This window comes from Electrophorus electricus, chromosome 6 (genome assembly GCF_041902795.1).
Source record: "Electrophorus electricus isolate QZ-2024a chromosome 6, ASM4190279v1, whole genome shotgun sequence".
In the NCBI taxonomy this organism is placed as follows: domain Eukaryota; kingdom Metazoa; phylum Chordata; class Actinopteri; order Gymnotiformes; family Gymnotidae; genus Electrophorus; species Electrophorus electricus.
In genome coordinates, this window is record NC_137502.1 from 35,988,759 (window position 1) to 36,009,555 (window position 20,797).

The window sequence follows — 20,797 nt, forward strand, 5'->3', positions numbered from 1 at the left end:
GCTATTGCTTTCTGCCTTTCCTTCCTGTGCCAGCATTCCGACTTTTGGAATAGGTGCTCATTATTTCAGTTCTCTCCTATCTTGACACGGGGACATTTTTAGACATTTCGGTGAGGCTCGCACTGTTGTCCCTGCAGGTTGGGTTCTGAACTGACGGTCCTCTTTCACAACCTGTTAAATGTTGCTGTAACTATAGATACTTCCTGATACTTCCCCCAACCCCACCCTGTATATTGTCTTAATAGCAAAAAAAAAATTGATTTGCCTTCAAACTATAAATGCAGTTAACAAAAGGGGGAAAGATTCATACTACTTACTTACTAAACTACTTAAATGATCTTTCCTTGTAGTTGAAGACAGACATGGAAGATGTGGAACATGTCAACCTTAAAATTAAAGGATATTTAAGAAGTAATAATCTCTTCAAATGAAAGGATATTTAAAATGTAATAATCTCATAAAATGAAAGGATATTTAAGAAGTGATATCTTAAAATTAAAGGATATTTAAGCAGTAATAATCTCTTGGCTATTCATTTGCTGAGCATCAACTTCTGTGTATGTTCAGAATGCTTTATGATTTCAGGAGCCGATAGATCATCAAGTGGCCTGCATAAAAATGTATTAATTAAAATAAACATGCACAAACTGAAACATGTTAGCATTGTTTTGCTCACCCTCTGAAAAAACAGTGATGATACATGTGTATGTGTGTTCATCTGTGTGTGTGCCTGTATGTGTTTATATATCTCTGTGAGGACCAAATGTCCCCACAAATACAGGAATATTTGACATTTTTGACCTCGTGGGGACTAATTCAGACAAACAATTTACTTGTGGTCACTGAGGTAAAGGTTAGGATTAAGGTTAGGTGTAGGTGATGCATAAATTATATACAGATATCTATCATTATGTCTGTGTGTGTGTGTGTGTGTGTGTGTGTGTGTGTGTGTGTGTGTGTGTGTGTGTGTCTAGAAATCCGGTTCTGCCCATTATACCTGCTGCACTGCCTGAATGATGAAGCCTCTGTCAGATTTCGGCTCTCTCTTCACCACAAGCACTGTAACAGCGAGAAAGAAATGGGCAGCATTGTTCTGTAGTAGAAATCCCAGGTAATTCCAGGTAATCCAGTGTAATCCCAGGTAAACCCAGTTAATTCCTAATCACTTCCTGGTCTGTGAGCCCTGCCCACTGAACGGCTGCTGGATTAGACATGACATTAAAACAAAAATAGCAAACAAATTCAGTTCAGTTTGTTTCTTGCATACACTGAGTCTACAGATAGAAATATTAAGACACACACACACACACACACACACACACACACACACACACACACACACACACACACACACACAAGTTCAAACTAGACTCCAATATCCTCACAGCCCCTGACCTCACACCCATCAACCATCACTCCCCCGACCTCACACCCATCAACCATCACTGTCGATCTCACACCCATCAGCTCTCACACCATAAGCAATAACCACACATAACACTCTAAAGTATTTTGCTCTTCATTTTAATTTTTGTAGTAAGTTTATACAAAGACCATTTAGTAAGGATTGTCTATAAACAGATGCTAAAAAAACATACAGGTTTCTGTAAGTAGCATTCTAAAAACCTTTATCGTCAACATCATAACTAATAGGAATGTTAATATTAAGTACTGTTATATGTCCAGAGATGCAGTTACAACTCAGTTCGGACCATTTGAACCAGAGCAAGTTTGCTGTTCTCCATTCCACAATGGTTCATATGGTCATATAGAGTTTTAGAGGTTGGCTGATGTCTGAGGAACACAGCATGATTCATGAAGGATTCCCAGGACAACATGACATTGGTTTCATACTGAAATTGCTTGAAATACAACTATGGAATGCTCACCAGTCCTCTGGGCTGATTTTTTTGTTTCTTTCTGTTCGCATGGGTTTGATCCTGGGAAGCCAAACATTATACATGTGCTGCTGCAATGGTCCATAACACCTGTACAACCTTGTTCCTGTCTGAAGTATGTCATAGAAATGTTTTAAGTTGCTCAGTGGTACACTTTAGTAAGTGCTGGAAAACCCTTACCGTAACACACTGAGCCTATAGATTGACCACAGCTGGAAAATTCTTCAGTGAAGGATTAAAGAGAATTTACTGAAAGATTGAATGAGGAGGTTCATAAAGAAACTGCAGAAGAAGGAGAGAGAGATGGGGAGAGTGAAAAGTTAGCTGAGGTGAATTTAATTCAGCTCCAAGCAGACTGAGCGTATGGGAAGGATGTTAAGATGGATTGGCTCTCACTCACGCTTGGGCTTCAAATGAACTCAGACATCAGTGCCATCTGGGACTTCATTCTCTCTCTCTCCACCAGTCTTCAGTCTTTCTCCCCACAAGCCTTCTCTCTCTCTCTCTCTCTCTCTCTCTTTCTCTCTCTCTCTCTCTCTCTCTATACCAGCCTTCACTCTCTCTCTCCACCAAAGCAGGATGGATGGAGAGAATGAGGAATGCAGAGGTCGCAGGAGAGGAGAATGGTTCAGAAAGTGGACTCCTACCTTCTAAATGCCTTTTCCCAGATAAGGTGGCCAACCAGGTGTGATGGAGAAAGACTTCAGAATAAGCTTAGAGTAGCAGAGACCTGCTACTGTAGACCTGTGAGCAGCGGTGGTGGTGGATGGCACTGCAGGTCTATGGAGCTGGGTCTGCACTGGGCACCATAAAGGTCTGCATTTGGACAGTTGGTCCACTCAGCAGTGTAATCTCAATGAGGATTCTTATTAGCAGTCAAGCCAGCCACTGCACAATCACCTGGTTCTAGAATACTCAGTGGGCTTCCACAGTCAAATGGACTGCTTCTTTGTACTAGTTGTCATTGCTACATAAAGAACAGCTTCTTTGCTGGTGTGTCTTCACTGTGACTGCAAGCCCCTGGCAGAGCAGCAGAGCTAGGCTGCTCAGAGCAAAGTGCACTCTGCACCCACGGCCACTACCAAGGAATATATGTAGTGTGTGTGTGTTTGTGTGTGTGCATACATGTACATGCTGATGTAGGTTCACATTTTATACACAAAAAAATATTTTTCACATGACATATATTTACAGTATCTTTTTGCTCTAAACCATTATTTGTGCATAAATATGAGATAATTAAAATTTACAATTAACAGTAGATGAAACCAACAACAAAATCAAAATTCCTGCCAATGGGATCATTAAAAACAAGTGCATGCCTAATTAGTTCTCCTGTAAGAATTGAGCCTGGGTCATGCATGGCTCTTCATTAGCTATGACCTGTTTATAGCAGCTGACTAGAGGCTTCCTCTGAGTGCTGGTTTCCCCAATTATTTTGTGGCTTCTCCTGTTTTACATAATGCTGCTGCCGTCCAAGCATTATATTCAAAAGCACCTCAGAACCAATGGAGGAGGTGGCCTTTCCAGGCCTTTTATTATTATTATTCTTATTATTAGTTTCTCTTTATCAACTTATGGTAATATTAAGAAACAAAGCCAAAGCCACTGATCTTAATAGCAGTCAAACATCTCCAAAGGCTAAGGTCCTTCTTCTGGAATTTCTCTGGCCAAAGCAATGTGAAGATGAAAACCATTTACTCCTCTGCCCAACAGATATAGATTTAATTGTAGACATTTTTTTTATTATTGCTGAAGGTCAACATACAAGCTATTACCTTCTGTTAGGCTTTGACATGCGGTAGCCTAGAACAACCCACAGAAGCATATTCCAGTGTACCCCAGCATATTCCAGCATACCAGGCTGTGTTCCTTTAGTCACACCTGAAGCACTTCACCTATGGAACAGTTTCTCTAACCATACAGTCAATTAACCCTACCAGTGTTGAAGGAAAATAAGGATCATTTGATTGCTCAGAGTGGCTGCATGGGTCTTGTCACACATCCTCCTCAGTTTCTCAGCCCATAACCTACATGCCATTCTGTTGCCTTTATTTTAGCCAGGTGCTGGAAATTGTCATCCTTGGACTCTCAAACTGGGTTGTTTCGTGTTGGAGAATCTGGAATTAGTTCAACGTTTTTGTGCATCTTACACATAAAAGCGGTTTTCCTTATTAATAAGCCCTTATATTAACACAAATTCAAATGTAATCACTGACAAAAGGTACAGCTTACATGGTTATATGAATACACAGCAATTAAACCACCTGTCACAGAATGCTTGCCTCCCGCGAGTCACAAGGTTTGGCCCGCCATGTGAAGTGGGAGGATATTTGTTTGTGGCCACGCCTATACACACCTGCAACTTGTCTTGTCTTTATGTATACAAACCTGTGTTCTTGTGTGCAGGGTGTTGGTCATTGTTGATGTAGGGTGTTGATGTAAATGTTAGAGTCGTCATTGTCAACTTGTACTTTTCGTCATTGTTAAAGGTAGTCATGTTCATTGTTCTGTTCAGTGTTAATCGTTAAGTATTCACATTTATTGCTTGCGTTATATGTAAGTGCCGTTATGTTTTATGTAATTAAATGTTCGTCCATGTCGAGAGAGTCTGTTTGTCCTGCTCCATGCACTTCGGCAACTCAGGCCAGCATGTTACACTACCAACAAATGGAAAGTTTTAAGTTTGATTATTTTTTATACACTGTCCAAAATCATTTGATTAGCAAGTAATCTTTCACCAAAACATTAATGCATTGTTAAAGGAGATTATATTAAACATTATTTACTATACATAGAACAAGTTTCAAACATGGCAACAAAGACATCTTTAAACTGTGAAAGGGCCATGTCAAAAGTGTACTGAAACTCTGGAAGCACTTCGACGTGCTTGTCAAATGCTACAAGTTCAACTCAACATTCAGTATTTTTAAGTTCTGTACAAAACATAACAGGTAGAACTGTATACACTGTATTGCTAGCGACAAAACACAAGCTGTGTTTAGAGTATTGGACTCCTGGTCATGTTCAGTTGGAGTACGGAACTCATGGCTGCGTTCAGTTGGAGTATGGAACTACTGGCTGCATTCAATAGGATAACAGAACTCTTTCAATACAACAGTCACTGAGCTCATTTGATATTTACACCTTCTGGAGACAGCATCAAAGAGGTTTATTTGCTGTACTCTACCCTACTCTATTCTACTGTACCCTCCAGTATTCTACTCTACCCTACTCTACTGCACACTATGGTATTCTACTTTATCCTATGATACTGTATTCTGCTTTATTCTACTCTATCTTACTGTTATCTACCCAACTGTACTCTACTGCAGACTGCCATACTCTACCATACTGTATTCTATCCTATGTACTCTAACCTTGTGTTTTTACATGTTGGTCCTGCTCCTGCAAGTCCAGGACAGATGATAAATGAATCCAAGGTGTCCAAGGTTTTCTTAGGCTATGGAGTGTCTGGAGGAGTACTCTTATGCTTGTCCTTATGTTGAAAGCCAGAACACATCTCCCACACTGCCCAGGATTCTGGCAGATTTTGGCACCTTCTCGTGCCCTCCAGGTGCCCTCCAGCTGCCCTTCAGATACCCTACAGGAGTCCGCTGGTGCTCTAGTTATGAAGAGGGGTCTCATCATCACAGAACTCCCTGCTCTATAGGAGAAAGTCAGTGAACATCTGGAGGATAACACTGTTGCCTTTGCAGTCTGTAATGTGGCTGTGTTCTCTTTCTCCCAGGCTTTGTCGTATGCAATTGGCTACATGTAGAGACAGTGGCTGATAACATCTGTGTATCAGGCTGGCTGGTGACTGAGTCCTGTGGGTTCACCCGGGGCCAAGAGATACTCCAGACCAATCTCCATGGAGACAGACCCATGGATGGTAGCAGGGCCAGATAATTAAATCGCATCGCTGTACTCAGCACCACCCCATGAGACTGTGTGGGAAATTTTGTTTAAAACTGTTCGTTGAAACCTCAACAACTGCATTTTATACAGGCCTGTCCTGACAGTTTGTCACTAAGTAGAAACGAACTCTTTTTCTCTTTTTCAAAATGCACCCTGCTGGAAGTAGAGAGAGCGAAAGGGTGAGAGGGAGAGACTGTTTTTGTTGCTGCTATAGTTTAGCACTAGTGTAAAGTGCACTTATTCCAGTGGTGACACTTTGCAGAGTGTGACATTTTGCATGAGTGTGGCATTATTTTTCTGATTCCTGTAATTCCATCTCATCCTGGGTTCTGAAGCATTTGGAAGTAGTGCAGATCAGGAAATCCCTTCAAATTTTCTTTTTCCACATTCATGATCCTGTAAAAATTACAATTCAGTCATACGATACTTTGCTCTCTGCTACTATTAAATTCTATCTGGGCAAAATTTGTTAAGGTCAAATTGTCTTATTTCTGTAGTCAAAAGGCAGAATTTTTGCAATTGGCCAGCGGCAGTATCAGCTGTAGAAAGTGTATGTATGTCCGGCTCTGGATGAGGAGCTGGGGACTTTAGCTCTGTCACATCACAAAGGGGCCGTCGTTAATTACAGCGCCCCCTGCAGTGCAGTGTGTGCCATCCCAGCTGCCAGAAGCAGGCCAGCAAACAGATTGGAGCAGCATAGGCGAGCTGAGATCCAACAGCAGTCATCAGTCATTTTCCCCTGCCTGGGATCGCTTTGTGCTGCACAGCACCCATCCCTGCCTCTTATTCCATGATAGCACAGCACAGTGCATGTCTCTGCCTGTACTAGCACAGCATAACATGCATCTCTGCCTGGACTAGCACAGCATAACAGGCATCTCTGCCTGGACTAGCACATCATAACACGCATCTCTGCTTGGAGTAGCATGGTTTAGCATCTCCTATGTCCTCACAGATACTAGCTTAGCATACATCCTTGGTGGGTTATTTGTTTCTGTTATATATGTCACCCAGTGTTGTTTTGGCACTTAAAAAAGTCTACAAAATAGTGCCCATGTCTGTGTTGTTTTCTCAGAACATCTAGCCCAAAATAGTGGTATCATCAAGGGTGTACATGCATCAAAATAGCAATGCAGTCCAGCTACTTTTATGAGCATAAGCATCCTGTGGTTCTGATGCAGGTCGCACTTCTGAAACATAACAATTTTTTGTATCTACAGCAGAAACGGACTTTTCTGAACTCCTACCCAGCTACCTAGACAGTCGCTTGTCTGTTGCTATGGCACTCCCATCTTCTCAGGCCACTGTTGTCCCTGGTGATTTCTGCGTGTCCAAGTTTCATAACATTGCCTATACCTGTAAACTTTATCGCCTGTACCGGGTGATGGTGCAAATAGTAACAACTGGAGAGGAGCTGTCATGACTACATGCAGGAGCAGTGTTGACTGACTGGCAGCAGTAAAACTTGTTTCTGTCCCACTTCTGCTGTCACTTAAAACTGTAACTCTTCCACATCTGTACCCAAGCCTGACACAAATGTTCGCAAGCCAATTAACACCTGGTGTCTTCCTGTTGCCATTTTGACTTCTATTCCTATTCAGACTCTTGAGAACCACAAACCATGCCTCCTGTCAATGTGGTCCTCAACCCTGTTTAGACCAACCATGTCTTCAATTCATATAATAAATGACACTGTCCACAAACCAGGAAACAAGGAACCCTGATGCCAATCCACTTTACACCAGCTCTGTCTCCAATTCAATTAATAAACTACTTTATCCCCAAAACAGAAAATAATCAACCCTATTTCCATCCCAGTTTATACCACCTCTGTCTCCAATTCAGTTAATAAATGACACTGTCTCCAACCCACTTTAAACCAGCTCTGTCATTAACCTTCACAACTCTGCTTGCTCTCCCTCGCCTCATGCTCCTCTCTTCTCACCTCCTGTAGTGATGTCTCCCCTGTGTAAGCTGGAGGTTGGATGGGAGCTGACAGCACAAGGGTGTAAGGTCTTGTGGGACACAGGGCTCCTGAGAAGGTCCAGCTCCCTCACAGTATTTCGCAGAATCATGGACAATGGAGGGCTGAGAGACTTAATGGAAGGTAGATTAAAAATATGACCCAGAGATCCTAAAGTTCTGTGAGACACTGACCACTCACCAAAATACTTTCCTTTTGTTCAGAAAATGTTTTGGTTGACCCAGTCAGCTGTTACCACCACAGCATCTTATTAAACCCATTTTCAAGCTACTATGTTTCTAATCATAAACCTTCCAATTAGCCTTGACAGTCTCTTCTCTTCTCTTCTCTTCTCTTCTCTTCTCTTCTCTTCTCTTCTCTTCTCTTCTCTTCTCTTCTCTTCTCTTCTCTCTTCTCTTCTCTTCTCTTCTCTTCTCTTCATCATGCTAGGCCTGCTTTCACACAGTCACCTCTGTCTTGCTGTTTGTCGGCAGCTTGTGTTTGGGTAGGAGGTGGGGGGACTGTCTGTACCCAATGGGCTGAGGGAACATCTCTGGCAATGTCTCTATGCTGAACTGATGCTTGTAAGAATAGGCCTGGTGTCGGCTGCTGGGGTGGGAGAGTGGCAGCTGCGGCTGGCCAATAAGGGGTACATGGTGGAGGGCAGGGCTCTTAACAGGGTCCCAGGCTCTGAAGGCTGAACTGGAGGTGAGGGGGTGGGTGTTGGTCTTTGAGATATTGGGCTTGGGGAGGTGAGTGGGTGTGATGGTGATCGCAAGCGGGGCGTGGATGTCTGGTGGTGGGAGGAAGGGCTTGTCTTTTGGGTGGAAAGCGATGGGTTGGAAGGTGGCAGGAGAAGGCTGGCGGTGTATGTAGTCCACTACAGGATAACTCTTGTAGTAGTCTCTGGCAGTTGTATCAACTGTGAGAAAAGGAGAGAGAAAGAGGGAGATAGAGGAAATTATACAAGGCATTCAGAATATAGAACAAAAAGTAAATGTTTCTAGAATCAGTTGAAACCACATTTTTCCAAAGCAACAGCATATCCATTACAATTTCTCTAAAGCAGGAAGGAAAGGTATAACATATTGTAGAAATTATGAATTCTGGCACCCTTAGAGAAAGCACATTTAACATCTCTACATCTATTCATTAAATAATGTAGCATAATAACTAATAATGATAGATGGAACATTTTAAAGAAGAAATATTTGATTTAACAAAATGCTATTCAAAAACTGCTATGCTGATCAACTTACATAATTATATATACTCAATATATACTTATGTTTCTGAATGGTAAATGCAGGGATATGAGTTGCAAAACAATTGTAGTAGTAATTATCTTGTGCTGTGTGCGATGGTCATTTAAATGAAGCATAATTTAAATACAGGAGGCTGAGAGTCACTGGTTCTGGCATAGTCAGATGTGCCCTTGGGTTTCTCTTTAACACATGCAAACAGAGTCTTTGGCCCCATTTAGCATTGGAAATGAATGTGCTGAAATGAAGTCCTTGCAGTTAGTGTTTGTGTAGGGGGGATGCTCTTAGTGAGGGGTCCTGCAGTACTCCCGGTGTAAATATTACACACTGACAACATGCTAAGCCAGGATATGGAAAAGTGGTGGCAGTCAAGTGATGGCTTTTTGGTAAGTCAAATGTTTTCTTATTTTTATCCATATTGCTGCTGAAAAAAGCACATGTGCCAACAATTTAACAAAAATTCAACAAAGGAATGGCAACTGTTTGATAATTATGTCTTATTATAATTCTATATAATAGCTACATATTTTGGTTAGTAGTGGTAGGCAAACAGAGAATATTAGTATATCAGAAAATATTATTAATAAGTATATTGTGCTAGTATGTTAACATATTAGTTCATATTAGGTGGTGCATAGTACTGTAATATGGACTGTTATGTTATGTCAGTATATGAGCAGTAGCAGTGACAAGGTTTAGCATGTTAGCCATACTACAGGCAGGGGTTAGCATATCAGCAGAAACAAGAGCAGGTGTTAGCATTTTAGCTATGAAGAGAGCATAGTACAGTGTGGTAGGGTATTAGCAATGCTGAGCAGGCTGTAGCACATTGTGTTAGCGTGTGTTAGTGTGGTGATAGTAAACTAAACTAATGATTGAGTGTTAACCTCTCCTATTGGATTAGCCACTCTCTGCTGTGCCCTGTTCAGTGAGGCCACATCCACCAGTGTCACTCCATCACACTCTAGCAGCTTTGTGCTTGTATTTGGTGTTTTTTCCTCTTTAAGGGTTAAGAGTTAAGAGGAGAAGAAAAAATCTCTCCATTAGCACAGCTCATTTCACTGGTGAGGGAAGGAAAACGAGCAGGATGTTACAGTGTATTTGTGTGTGGGCAAAGCCTGCATCCACCACCACACCACATGCTGCACTTCTTACGCTCTTTTCAGTATGGAGACAGTACAGTCAAGCTAATTCACTAGTGTAAATGTGCCAATGGACTCATATGCTCAAATGGATGCTAATTCAAGCGCTAATTTGTTAATATATGCTGATATGCAAATTAGCACTTAGCTTAGCATGTGTGGCTTGTTTCTGTTGACTTCCTGGATTTTAATGGGTATTCCTGTTACTTCATCTTATATACTGGCTGACATTCCCACTGTAAATTTATACTGGCAAAACTCTGAAATGAGGGCAGACTGTGTTTCAGGGAGCAAGTGTAAAGTGCTAATTTATTGTTTAGGGGGTGGGTATAAAGTGCTAGTTTATTGTTTTGTTAATTTCCTCATAACCTTTTTGAGTGCTAGAAATTTTAATACTGTACTACATAATAGTAATTGATCAGTATTTGAAAATCTAGTGGTTTGTTATCAGAAATATTATTAAATCAATTTTGGAAACATGTCTATATTGGGACCTAGCATGATTGTTCTGGTTCTCCCCAGTGTCTATACAGTGGCTTCATAACTACAAACCGCCCAAATCCTTTTGCAAAAGACCACGGGTGAGTCATAGCCCAGACGACTTTATGAAATGGCAGAATGAGATGAACTGGGGGACTCCCTGCCTCTCCCCCCCGTCTCTCTCTGTCTCTCTCCCTCTATCCCCTAACCCTACCAGGTCCTGAGCTGGGTGATGTGGACAGAGTAGCATCCCACTTGAATGTAATGTCTTCAAGCATTTCGTGTCACAACTTCTAGGTAAATAGAGATTTTCATTAACAGAGGAAGAGCCTGTTCTGCTGAAATCAAATCCCATTTACAGCAGTAGTAGTTTTGATGGTGGCAATTATGTATTCCCTATGCTGTTGTTGTCGTTGTCACCTGACCTTGGGGACTGTGAGAGCCACTTTTTGCAGCTGTCTGCTACTGAGAACATGACCTTGGAGGAGGTGTCTGGGAAGACCCTCTATAGAGCCTGTGTTAAAGTATTAAATAAAGATAAACGAAATGGCAGGATCGATACCCTTTGGTGCAAGAAACTGGCTCTTAGGGAAGGGTTCAATCCAGCCTGGAGAGCTCTCCATAAACCACCTTTGGCAAGGCCTTACAGTGATTTACAGTGGAGAATTTTACATAATATAGTAACGGTTAATGCTTTTGTTTCAGTTTTAAACCCAGCTGTGAGTCCTGAGTGTCAGTATTCTGGCATGAGGGAAACAGTTTTTCACTGTTTTATGGAATGTCCCAGGTTGACATCATTGTTTAACCTCTTAATAATTATTTTTGAGCGATTTGGTGTGGTTTTTACATCAACACTCTTTATTTGTGGGTATAATTACATACAGAAAGCACAATGTCAACATTTTGTCAATGTTTTGAATTTAATTTTAGGGCAATCTAAGATGGCAGTGTGGATCAGTAGGAAGTGTTTGAAGCACAGACTGATAGTAGTATTGTAAATATGTTTAAAAGATAAAAGTTTTATTCTACTATGAATATATCTGAAAATATTTGGGGTTACAATGATGTTTTGTGCACTGTGAAAGATGAGGGAGTGGTTTTTGATGATTTATTTAGTTACATTTTTCTTTTTCCTTTTTGAAATTGTAAGGTGTGTTTGAATGTTGTGTGCTTGTATATCGTAATTGATTAATATCGTGAAATATCAAAAAACCTCTCTCTCTTCCTCTCTCTTTCTCTTTCTCCCTCTCAGTCTCTCACTTTTTTCTCTCTCTCTCTCCCTCCCGCTTTCTCTCTCTTTCAGTCTGATGGTTTAAATGATCATTCCATTGTGTATCTTTTGAAAAACTGGACTCAGGTTAACAGCAGTTCTTTAAGAAAAGTGATCAAAGATCATGTAAGGAAAATCACAGTTGAGTTTTGCTCCAGTAAATCCCTCTGCTTCTGCTCTGACACAGTTAGTGTTTGTTTAGTTAGTTTAGAGTTAAACTTAGAGTTTAGTTCCATTGCTCCACAGTTATTCCTTTGTAAGGTCAGTCAGGAGGTTGTGAAAATAAACAACCCCATTAATCCTCATGGTGTGGGCTTGAATGCACAAGTGCACAGGTGATTCCTCCACTGGGCATTAAAAAGAGGCTCTTCCTGCCCGTGCCTGTGAGCGTGTGTTGGCGTGCATGTGTGTTGGCGTGTGCGTGTGCGCTGGAGAATGTCTATTGGTGCATACATGTCTGCATTGGGATGATGACGCGAGAGGAGCACATGTGACAGAACTGCTCAGTGGCATCACATGCACAGGAAGTGCTGGTGGGGGCAACATATGTCCCTGAGCTAGCAGGAGGGCTAGGTCACCTCCCATGGCCATACTGCACTCTCTCTCACACTCTATTTCTCTCTCTCTTCATATCTCTCTATCCCCCTCTCTCTCTCTCTCTTTGTCCCTCTCTGCCCCTCTCCTCTCTATCTCCCTCCCTCTCTCTCTCTCTCTACTTCTTCCTCACCCGCTCCTTCACTCAGTCACTTTCTCTCACTCACTCCTTCACCTCCTCTGTCTCTGTTTCTGTCTGTTGTCTCTGTTTTTCAGCTCTACCACTTTCTCTCCCTCTACCTCGTTAGTGTTTTTAATTAAGGTTGCGTTTGGGCCAATGACCTGCTGACGCACCTGTCACATGTTGGCCCCACTCCTCTCACCTTCACTCAGGCCCCTCCCCCTCTCACTCTTCCTCCATTTGATCTCTCTCTGTCCTTTCTCTGTCCTTTCCTTTTACTGTGACTGCACTGTTGGATTCGAGTCGATTCCAGGTGAAATCATCCACATAGAATGTGTGTGTGTGTGTGTGTGTGTGTGTGTGTGTGTGTATTGGTCCTGAGCATATGGCTGCAGAGTCTTTATGCAAGCATTAGCTGGTAGAGACATATGCAGTGTGGCTGTGTTTGTGGGGGTGGGGGGTGGGGATGGGGGCAGGTGTGTGTGTGTGTGTGTGTGTGTGTGTGTGTGTGTGTGTGTGTGTGTGTGTGTGACCCATTTAGTCAGAATAAAAAAATATTTCCCTAATGCAAAAGTCTGGGTACAATTGCAGATTTTAATATTTAATTTATTTTATATTTATTGTTACATCAGTCTTCTACATGTGGTTATTTAAGTGAGGTCAGAGGTCAATGGTGGAAGACTAGAGAGCAATATCTGCATTTGTATGTGGGATGCACCAAATAATGAAAATAGCTTTAAGCAAAAAATGTGTCTGAATTGCACATACACAGAACCCACCCCCAACCCTGGCCATATATTCATATTATATGTTCATTACAATATATTTTCTGTGTTTCATACCTTCAGAGACAGTCATATCTGGTTAGATGAAGAAGATCCACATCGATGCCATACAAACTGGTGTTCCCCAACCAACAATACTTGGTCCTCTCTTGTTCTTTCTCTAGAACTTTTAGTGAGGTTATATCCTCACATGGTTTCTTATACCATGTCTATGCTGATAATACTAAACTGAGTTTGTCTTTTCCACCCCCACCCACCCAACATTCAGGTTTCTGCTCGTATCTTGGGAGGCCTAGCAGACATCTCTTCATGGATGGCAGCTCATCACTTGAAGCTAAATCTCAGCAGGACTGTGCTGCAATATATTTCAGGAGCTGTCTTCCTTAGTTAAGACCTTGGGATCTCACTAGAGAACACTTGGATCACTCCAACTGACTCCAAAAGATGTGCAATCTTGGGGTACTGCTGGATAACCAATTCTCTCCTCATATTGCTACCTTGACTCAGTCATCAGGAAAATCTGGCAATTTCTCTCCACAGAGGCCATTCAGATGCTTGTACTGCAAGAGGCCTTCCCCTCTGTGCCATCAGACCCCTTCAACTCATCCAGAATGCAGATGTAAAGTTCTCCCATGTCACCCCCCTGCTGCGTTACCTCGACTGGCTCCTTGTATTGGCTCACATCAGATTGAATACGCTTACACCTACAAAGCCATGAGTGGACCAGCTCACAGATACCTAAAAGCTCTAATTAAACCCCTCTCTGCCCTAACTAAAACCACCCTCAAGACACAATGAAGACATGACAACATGCCTCTTCTTTCAATGGCTGTCTCTTCAGCTAAATCTGGCTGTTTTGAAAACTCACTCAGTCACTAAGTAGTTAAATATTCACTTTAAAAAATCTTCTTTTCCACTCTAGCAAGGGCTTTATGCTGATAATATTCTTAACCCCGACCTTCTATTGTCACATAAGAATACATATTTGTTAGCTATTCTGGATGGTGTGCGGAGCTGTCCTGGATGGTGGCCAGAGCTTCCTGGATCGTGGGGTTGCAGAGGGCTCAGGGCAGAAGGAGATGCAGCGGTAATGATGCTTTCTGTGAGCAGCAGCTGGACTGCTTATACACAAGCTTATCTGATCTGTGTGTGTGTGTGTGTGTGTGTGTGTGTGTGTGTGTGTGTGTGTGTGTGTGAGGTACTTGTGAGATGTGTCCTCCTGCAGTTGTGGTGTCTGTGAGAGCACTCACTACAACATGGCTATGCCCACAGCAGGCTTAGAGCCTCTAAAGCCTCTGAACAGTGAGGTCATCCAGGGGCCAAGAGAGAGATAAATAAAAAAAATAAATAAATAAATAAAATAAAATATATATATATATATATATATATATATATATATATATATATATATATATATGAGAGAGAGAGAGAGAGAGGCAGCTGGAGATAGATAAAGGGATAGAGGGAGAGAGATTTAGAGAACTAGAGAGATGTAGGGAGGGAGATTTAGAGAGATAGAGGGAGGGATATCGTTCAGTCCTGCTGACCAGCAGTGTGGAGAACCATTTGTGTTTGTAATCAGTAACTGGCTGAAATGTGACCTTGCTCTCTACCTCATACACCTCTGACTTGCAGAACTCTACCTGGCACATCTCTGATTCATGCCTCTACCTCACACACCTCTGACTAACCCAGCTCTGACTCACAAGCCACTACCTCAGATATCTCTGACTCACATACCTCTAATTGCATATACACATTTATCTCACAAATCCTTTGACTTACACACCTCACACGCATCTACCTCACATGCATCTACCTCACATATGTGGAACTCGCATACCTCTACCACATGCCACTGACTCACACATACCCTCTACATCACAAGCCTCTACCTCACACACCTCTGACTTACACACCTCTACCACACACACCTCTACCTCACACACCTCTACCACATGCAGCTCTGACTCATACGTCTCTACTTCACCCACCTCAACCACACACACCTTTACCTCACACACCTCTGATTCATATGTCTCTACCTCACACACCTCAACCACACATGACTCAGTGACTCACACCCCTGTGACTCATGATTGTGTGACAACAATTTATGATCAGAGACAGTGGGTAAAAGAAGACTCATGCCTCTGTGTGTGTGTGTGTGTGTGTGTGTGTGTGTGTGTGTGTGTGTGTGTGTTACCTATGGGTTTGAGAGCGGAGTACTTGTAGGCCATGGAGAGGTTATTGTGGGGGTGGGAAAGAGTCATAGCAGGAGTCAGAGATGGAAGAGCTGCATTACTCAGATGATTCTGATCTACAGAGGGAGAGAGGGGAAAAAAGAGAGAGAAAAGATGAACACCTTTATGTACTTATTTAATTACTTATTTTTTCCCATTCCTATTGTTATTTATTTGTTTTTCTTTCTTTTTACTCATTTCCTTTCACTTCTACCAATTGTTATTTCATAGCAATTACAGTTCTTTATTATAACAGAATTGTTAATTACCTTAATTGTAAAGGTTCACTCATGTAATACTGCTTTGGCAAGACTGTTATTGCACATGGTCATGCTTACTGAATTGGACTGAATTGAATTGAATTGAATTGAATAGAAAAGCGGGTGAGAGACATTGGAAGAAAGAAAGCGAGGAGAGAGTGAGAGAGAAGGGAGGAAAGAAAGCCAGATAAAAGGGAGAGCCACAAAAAAGAGGCAAAAGATTGTTTAGTTGCTGTTCGTGAGAATGTTTAGTGTGCATGTGTTTGGACCTTACAGTACTGGGTGGACTACCAGAAACTTTCATGCATATCCATTACCCTGCTGTGCTACATTAGTGTGTATGTGCTGTCAATATGGTTCTTTTGAGTGTTTCTTTGGAGGTTTGCACACAAGTAAAGGATATAAGCAATTGCAGTTTTGTGTTTGTCTGTTTACACCCTTCTCTGTTCAAATGTGTGTGAATGCTGTAAACACATGTGTTTTAAGGTTAGGCATAGCTAATCATTATCATCACACACACACACACACACACACACACACACACACACACACACACTGGGAACTTGGAGAGGAAGATGTGAAGCCTGAGAGCAGAATTTAGTGTGACTACATTGACTCTGTCACATGAACCATACAACAGATGGCAGAATACACACCTCAGTGTGTATGAGTTCACTGAGGCTAGGAGTGAGCGAAAGCCACTTTATATACACTTCAGTACTTGTAGACATGATGAACATGTACACATCTGTGTGTGTGTGTGAGTGTGTGTGTGTGTGTGTGTGTGTGTGTGTGTGTGTGTGTGTGTGTCTGTGTGTGTGTGTGTGTGTGTGTGTGTGTGTGTGTGTGTGTGTGTGTGTGTGTGTGTGTGTGTGCATGCGCTCATGTTTGTGTGCAATAATCTGTAATGGTAAGTGGCGTCCAAACTAATCAGCTTTGTACACTAAACTGCATGCAAGATTAAGAGATTAAGAGAGATTTTTATGCTCTGGCTTTGCATCCTGCTGTCTCCACCACACACACAGCTATAGTTCATCTGTTTGTCTTAGCTATGTACTTGTTCTACAACACTGCCAAAGAACTTTCCATCTACTGAACTAGATGACTGTTGATGTAATCTAGCAGAGCAGTTACATGGCTGTTGAGTGATGTTGGAGTTACAATAAGATATGTGTTGGACAGTGAGTTACAGTAAGATGTGCTCAACCATAGATTGTCCATTTGTTTACAAACTAACGATGGAAATACATACACAAGAATTCAGACCTAAATTATCCAGTTCTAAATGATCCAGTTCTTCAGCTCGGACCTGGTAAATCTGATTGCTTTATCTCCTGATTTTATGATATGTGTGTGTGTGTGGGGGGGGGGGGGGGGGGGGTGCATTTTTGATAAGAACTTTTTAATTGAGTTTTCCTTTCACTCTCATTACATAAAATACAATGTCTGAGATTCACACGTCAGACAGTTCTGTAAATGACACATCACTTTTAGAACCTCTTCCATCACACACACACAGACACACACACACACACACACACACACACTCACAAGTTCAGCAAAGCAGGCAGCAGCTCACACACTAAGCTGCAGACACAGAAAGTTCTTGATAAAGAAAGTTGGACAAATATATGGAAGCCACATTTAGTGCTTTGTGAGTGTGGGTGGTTTGATATAACTTGCTGAGTACTCTTCTTCTATAGTCTTGCAAAGAAATAAAAGATCTAGAAGAGACATCGTGAATGCCCTAAAATCAGCACTACCCACAAATGTCAAACTGTCCTCAGGGACAAATCATACATTTGCATTAGCAAGCACATTAGCATGCACGTTTGTCCTAGCTCTGCATGTGCCATGGTAACACAGCCTTGCTAATTAATAATGCATCAGCTCACAAAGTAAACATGCACAAGAAATGTGCATATTAACTTCTTTATTTAAATATGACCAGACACATAGAAAGAGAGGGGGGTTGTACAGTGAGTGTGTTACACAGTGAATGTTCCATATACTGAATGTATTATACAATTAATGTGTTATACAATGAATGTATTATAGTTACTACAGGGCAGTCGTTGAGGCTGTGATCGAAGATTTGTTGTGATGTGATGTAGTGTGTGTGTGTGTGTGTGTGTGTGTGTGTGTGTGTGTGTGTGTGTGTGTGTGTGTGTGTGTGTGTGTGTGTGTGTGTGTGTGTGGTGTTGGTGTAGTGGAATAATGGGCAATGTGGATGAAACCCAGGATGTTGTGTTCAACATGAACCTGTGTTACCACTCAGCAACAAAACTGTCAGCATTGTGAAATAGTTTCACCATCTAGGTACACTGTTTAATAAGTTGAGCTTTACAAGTAACACTGATGTTATTTGCACAAAAGCTAATTGACAATTGCTCTTACTCAGGAAACTGAAAGGCTTTCCAGTCACATAACAAACAGTCTATGTCAGTCCGCAGCTAATATTATTGTATGGTTTAGAAATCTTTGTGTGAAGTGCATGAACTTGTTATCGGGCTTGAGATGTATGTGTATAGGTGTTGTGTGCATTTATTTGCAATATGTGAGTAGGATTGTGTCTATTTTTCTGCAGTGTTTATGAGTGTGGTTGTGCGTGTTTTTCTGCAGTGTGTATAAATGTGACTGTGTGTGTGTTTTTATCTGAAATGAGTGTGGCTTATTATTGTAAGTAAACTCTTATTGATTTATCAATGCATCCTGATGTAATCTCTGCAGAGCATTAACTAAGTGTGTGTGTGTGTATGTGTGTATGTGTGTGTGTGTGAGTGTGTGTGTGTGTGTGTGTGTGTGTGTGTGTGTGTGTGTGTGTGTGTGTGTGTGCACATGTGCACTAGCCACCCTTGCAGAACCTGATTGATTCTGACATGCTAACATTCTTATGACCTTCAGAGCACCTCTAAGCCTCAACCTGTAACCCCCTCTCTGCCCTGCAGTTGGAATGTTCCAAGTCTGGTAGTATGAGCTTGCCGTAAAACATTAGGACTGGCTCACTGACACTGCTAGAATGGGTGGGTTTACTAGACTTCATGTGATTTCCTAATTGACACACATAACTTACACCTGCTAAAGTTAGAATGGAGAGAGAGAGAAAGAGGGAGAGAGAAGGATAGAGTAAGAGGTATAATAAAAAAGATATATAATAAAAAAGGGACAGAGAGGTGCTTGTAAGGGAGAAGAAAGAGAATAGGGGAAAAGTAGAGTCTTAGTGAAGAGATGGGCTGAGACCTAAGGACAGAGAGGAGTCAGATGCGCTCTGTGTCATACTAAACAACTCTCAGATATGGAATTGAGCTTCTTTTGTCCTGCTGTGGTGCTGGTGGGTCTGGGTCTCAGAGTAGTTTCAATTCCAGAACTAGTGTGGTCCACTTCCATTTTAGTGTACTCTTCTTAGGAAACAGCCAGTTAAAATAGGACTATAGGGCTGTGAAGAGAGACAGGCTTCTATTTTTATGGATTTTATCATCAAAGAATGCAAATCGGCAAATGACAAATCAGCAAATGACAAAGAGATGAGAGGATTACACTGTGTGTCTGCAATAAACTTACAGACACACACTCTCACACACACACACACTTTTATCAGACTGCCTTAAGCCCATCTGTGTCAGACTAATAAGCATGCAATGAGACGTTTACCTCTCTTGACATTTCACTTGGTCTGTATAGATCTTTTTGATCTCACACACTCCTTCACCTCAGTTTTGTGCTCTGTTACTGTATCTATTCTCCATTGTTCTAATTGGTGTGTCTATGGCGGTTAAGACTCCAGGTGTATTAACCCCATAAATAATAACAATGTGACACACACACACATTTCTCCTAGGTTCTCTAAGTTTTTTAGCTGTCACAAACAGTGAGTCACTGAGTGTGTGTGTGTGTGTGTGTGTGTGTGTGTGTGTGAGAGTTTGAGAGAGAGAGTCTCTGTGTGAGAGGGAATGTGTGTGTGTATTTATGTGTGGGCGTGTGTCTGTCAGAGAGAGAGAGAGAGTGCACTATGCACTTCTAAAACAGCATGCACTGTTGTTCTAGCTGCGTGTGCATGGGTGTGGGAATATTTTGTCCATATGTCCGTCTCTCTCCGTTCACTCTGTGTCAGTCTCTTCTCTTCCTCATATCTCTCTTGCAACCCACTGATTTCCCACAGGCACCGAATATCACAGGACACATTATTTCATGCCTGGAGAGCTGCGAGTTCTGTGTGCTTCGACATAAGCGCTGTATGCACTGAGTGGTCCCCACCAAGCAATTCAGTTCAGTTCAAGAAAGCTTTAAGAGCATGCATGCAGAACGATACTGGCAAAGTTTAAAAATACAGACAAAAAAGAAAGACTATGAGAACATTTGAATACATTTAGTAGAAAGAGTAGCACTAGCAATAATAATAATAATAATAATAATAATAATTGGTGTCAGACTGCCCTAGTGGACAGCACTGCTGGGGATAAGTGAACGTCACACTGCCCTAGGGGGCAGCACTGCTGGGGGTAAGTGAACGTCACACTGCCCTAGTGGACAGCATTATAAGCATTAGGAGCTGTTCTTACCCTAGCAGGTAAAACTCCAAATTCCAGATTAATCTGATTAATATAGTTTCAATATCTATTTTAGGGTGTGTGTGTGTGTGTGCATTTGTGTGTGTATGCTTGTGTGTACGTGTGTGTGTGCGTGTGTGCATGTGCGTGTCTGTGTGTGTGTGTGTGTGCGTGCATGTGCGTGTGTGCGTATGTGCGTGTACGTGCGTATGTGTGTCTGTGTGTGTGTGTGTGTGTGCATGCGTGTGTGTCTGTGTGCGTGTGCGTGCTGGTGCGCGTGTGTATATGCGTGTCTGTGTGTGTGTGTGCGC

At 41.9% G+C, this 20,797-nt stretch overlaps 1 protein-coding gene across 3 annotated transcripts in view; it reads right to left on the bottom strand.

The window, feature by feature from the left end:
* Positions 1-1,508: 1,508 nt before the first annotated feature.
* Positions 1,509-20,797, bottom strand: part of LOC113589465 (protein shisa-8) — a 42,805-nt gene continuing 23,516 nt past the window's right edge. For all 3 annotated transcript variants that reach the window (XM_081716741.1, XM_027029146.3, XM_027029145.3), the window contains 2 exons: positions 15,643-15,756; positions 1,509-8,704 (listed from right to left, as the gene is read on the bottom strand). In XM_081716741.1, coding sequence (XP_081572867.1) covers positions 8,241-8,704; positions 15,643-15,756 — 578 coding nt within the window. In that variant the 3' untranslated portion in view covers positions 1,509-8,240. The remainder of the gene's footprint in view (positions 8,705-15,642; positions 15,757-20,797) is intronic.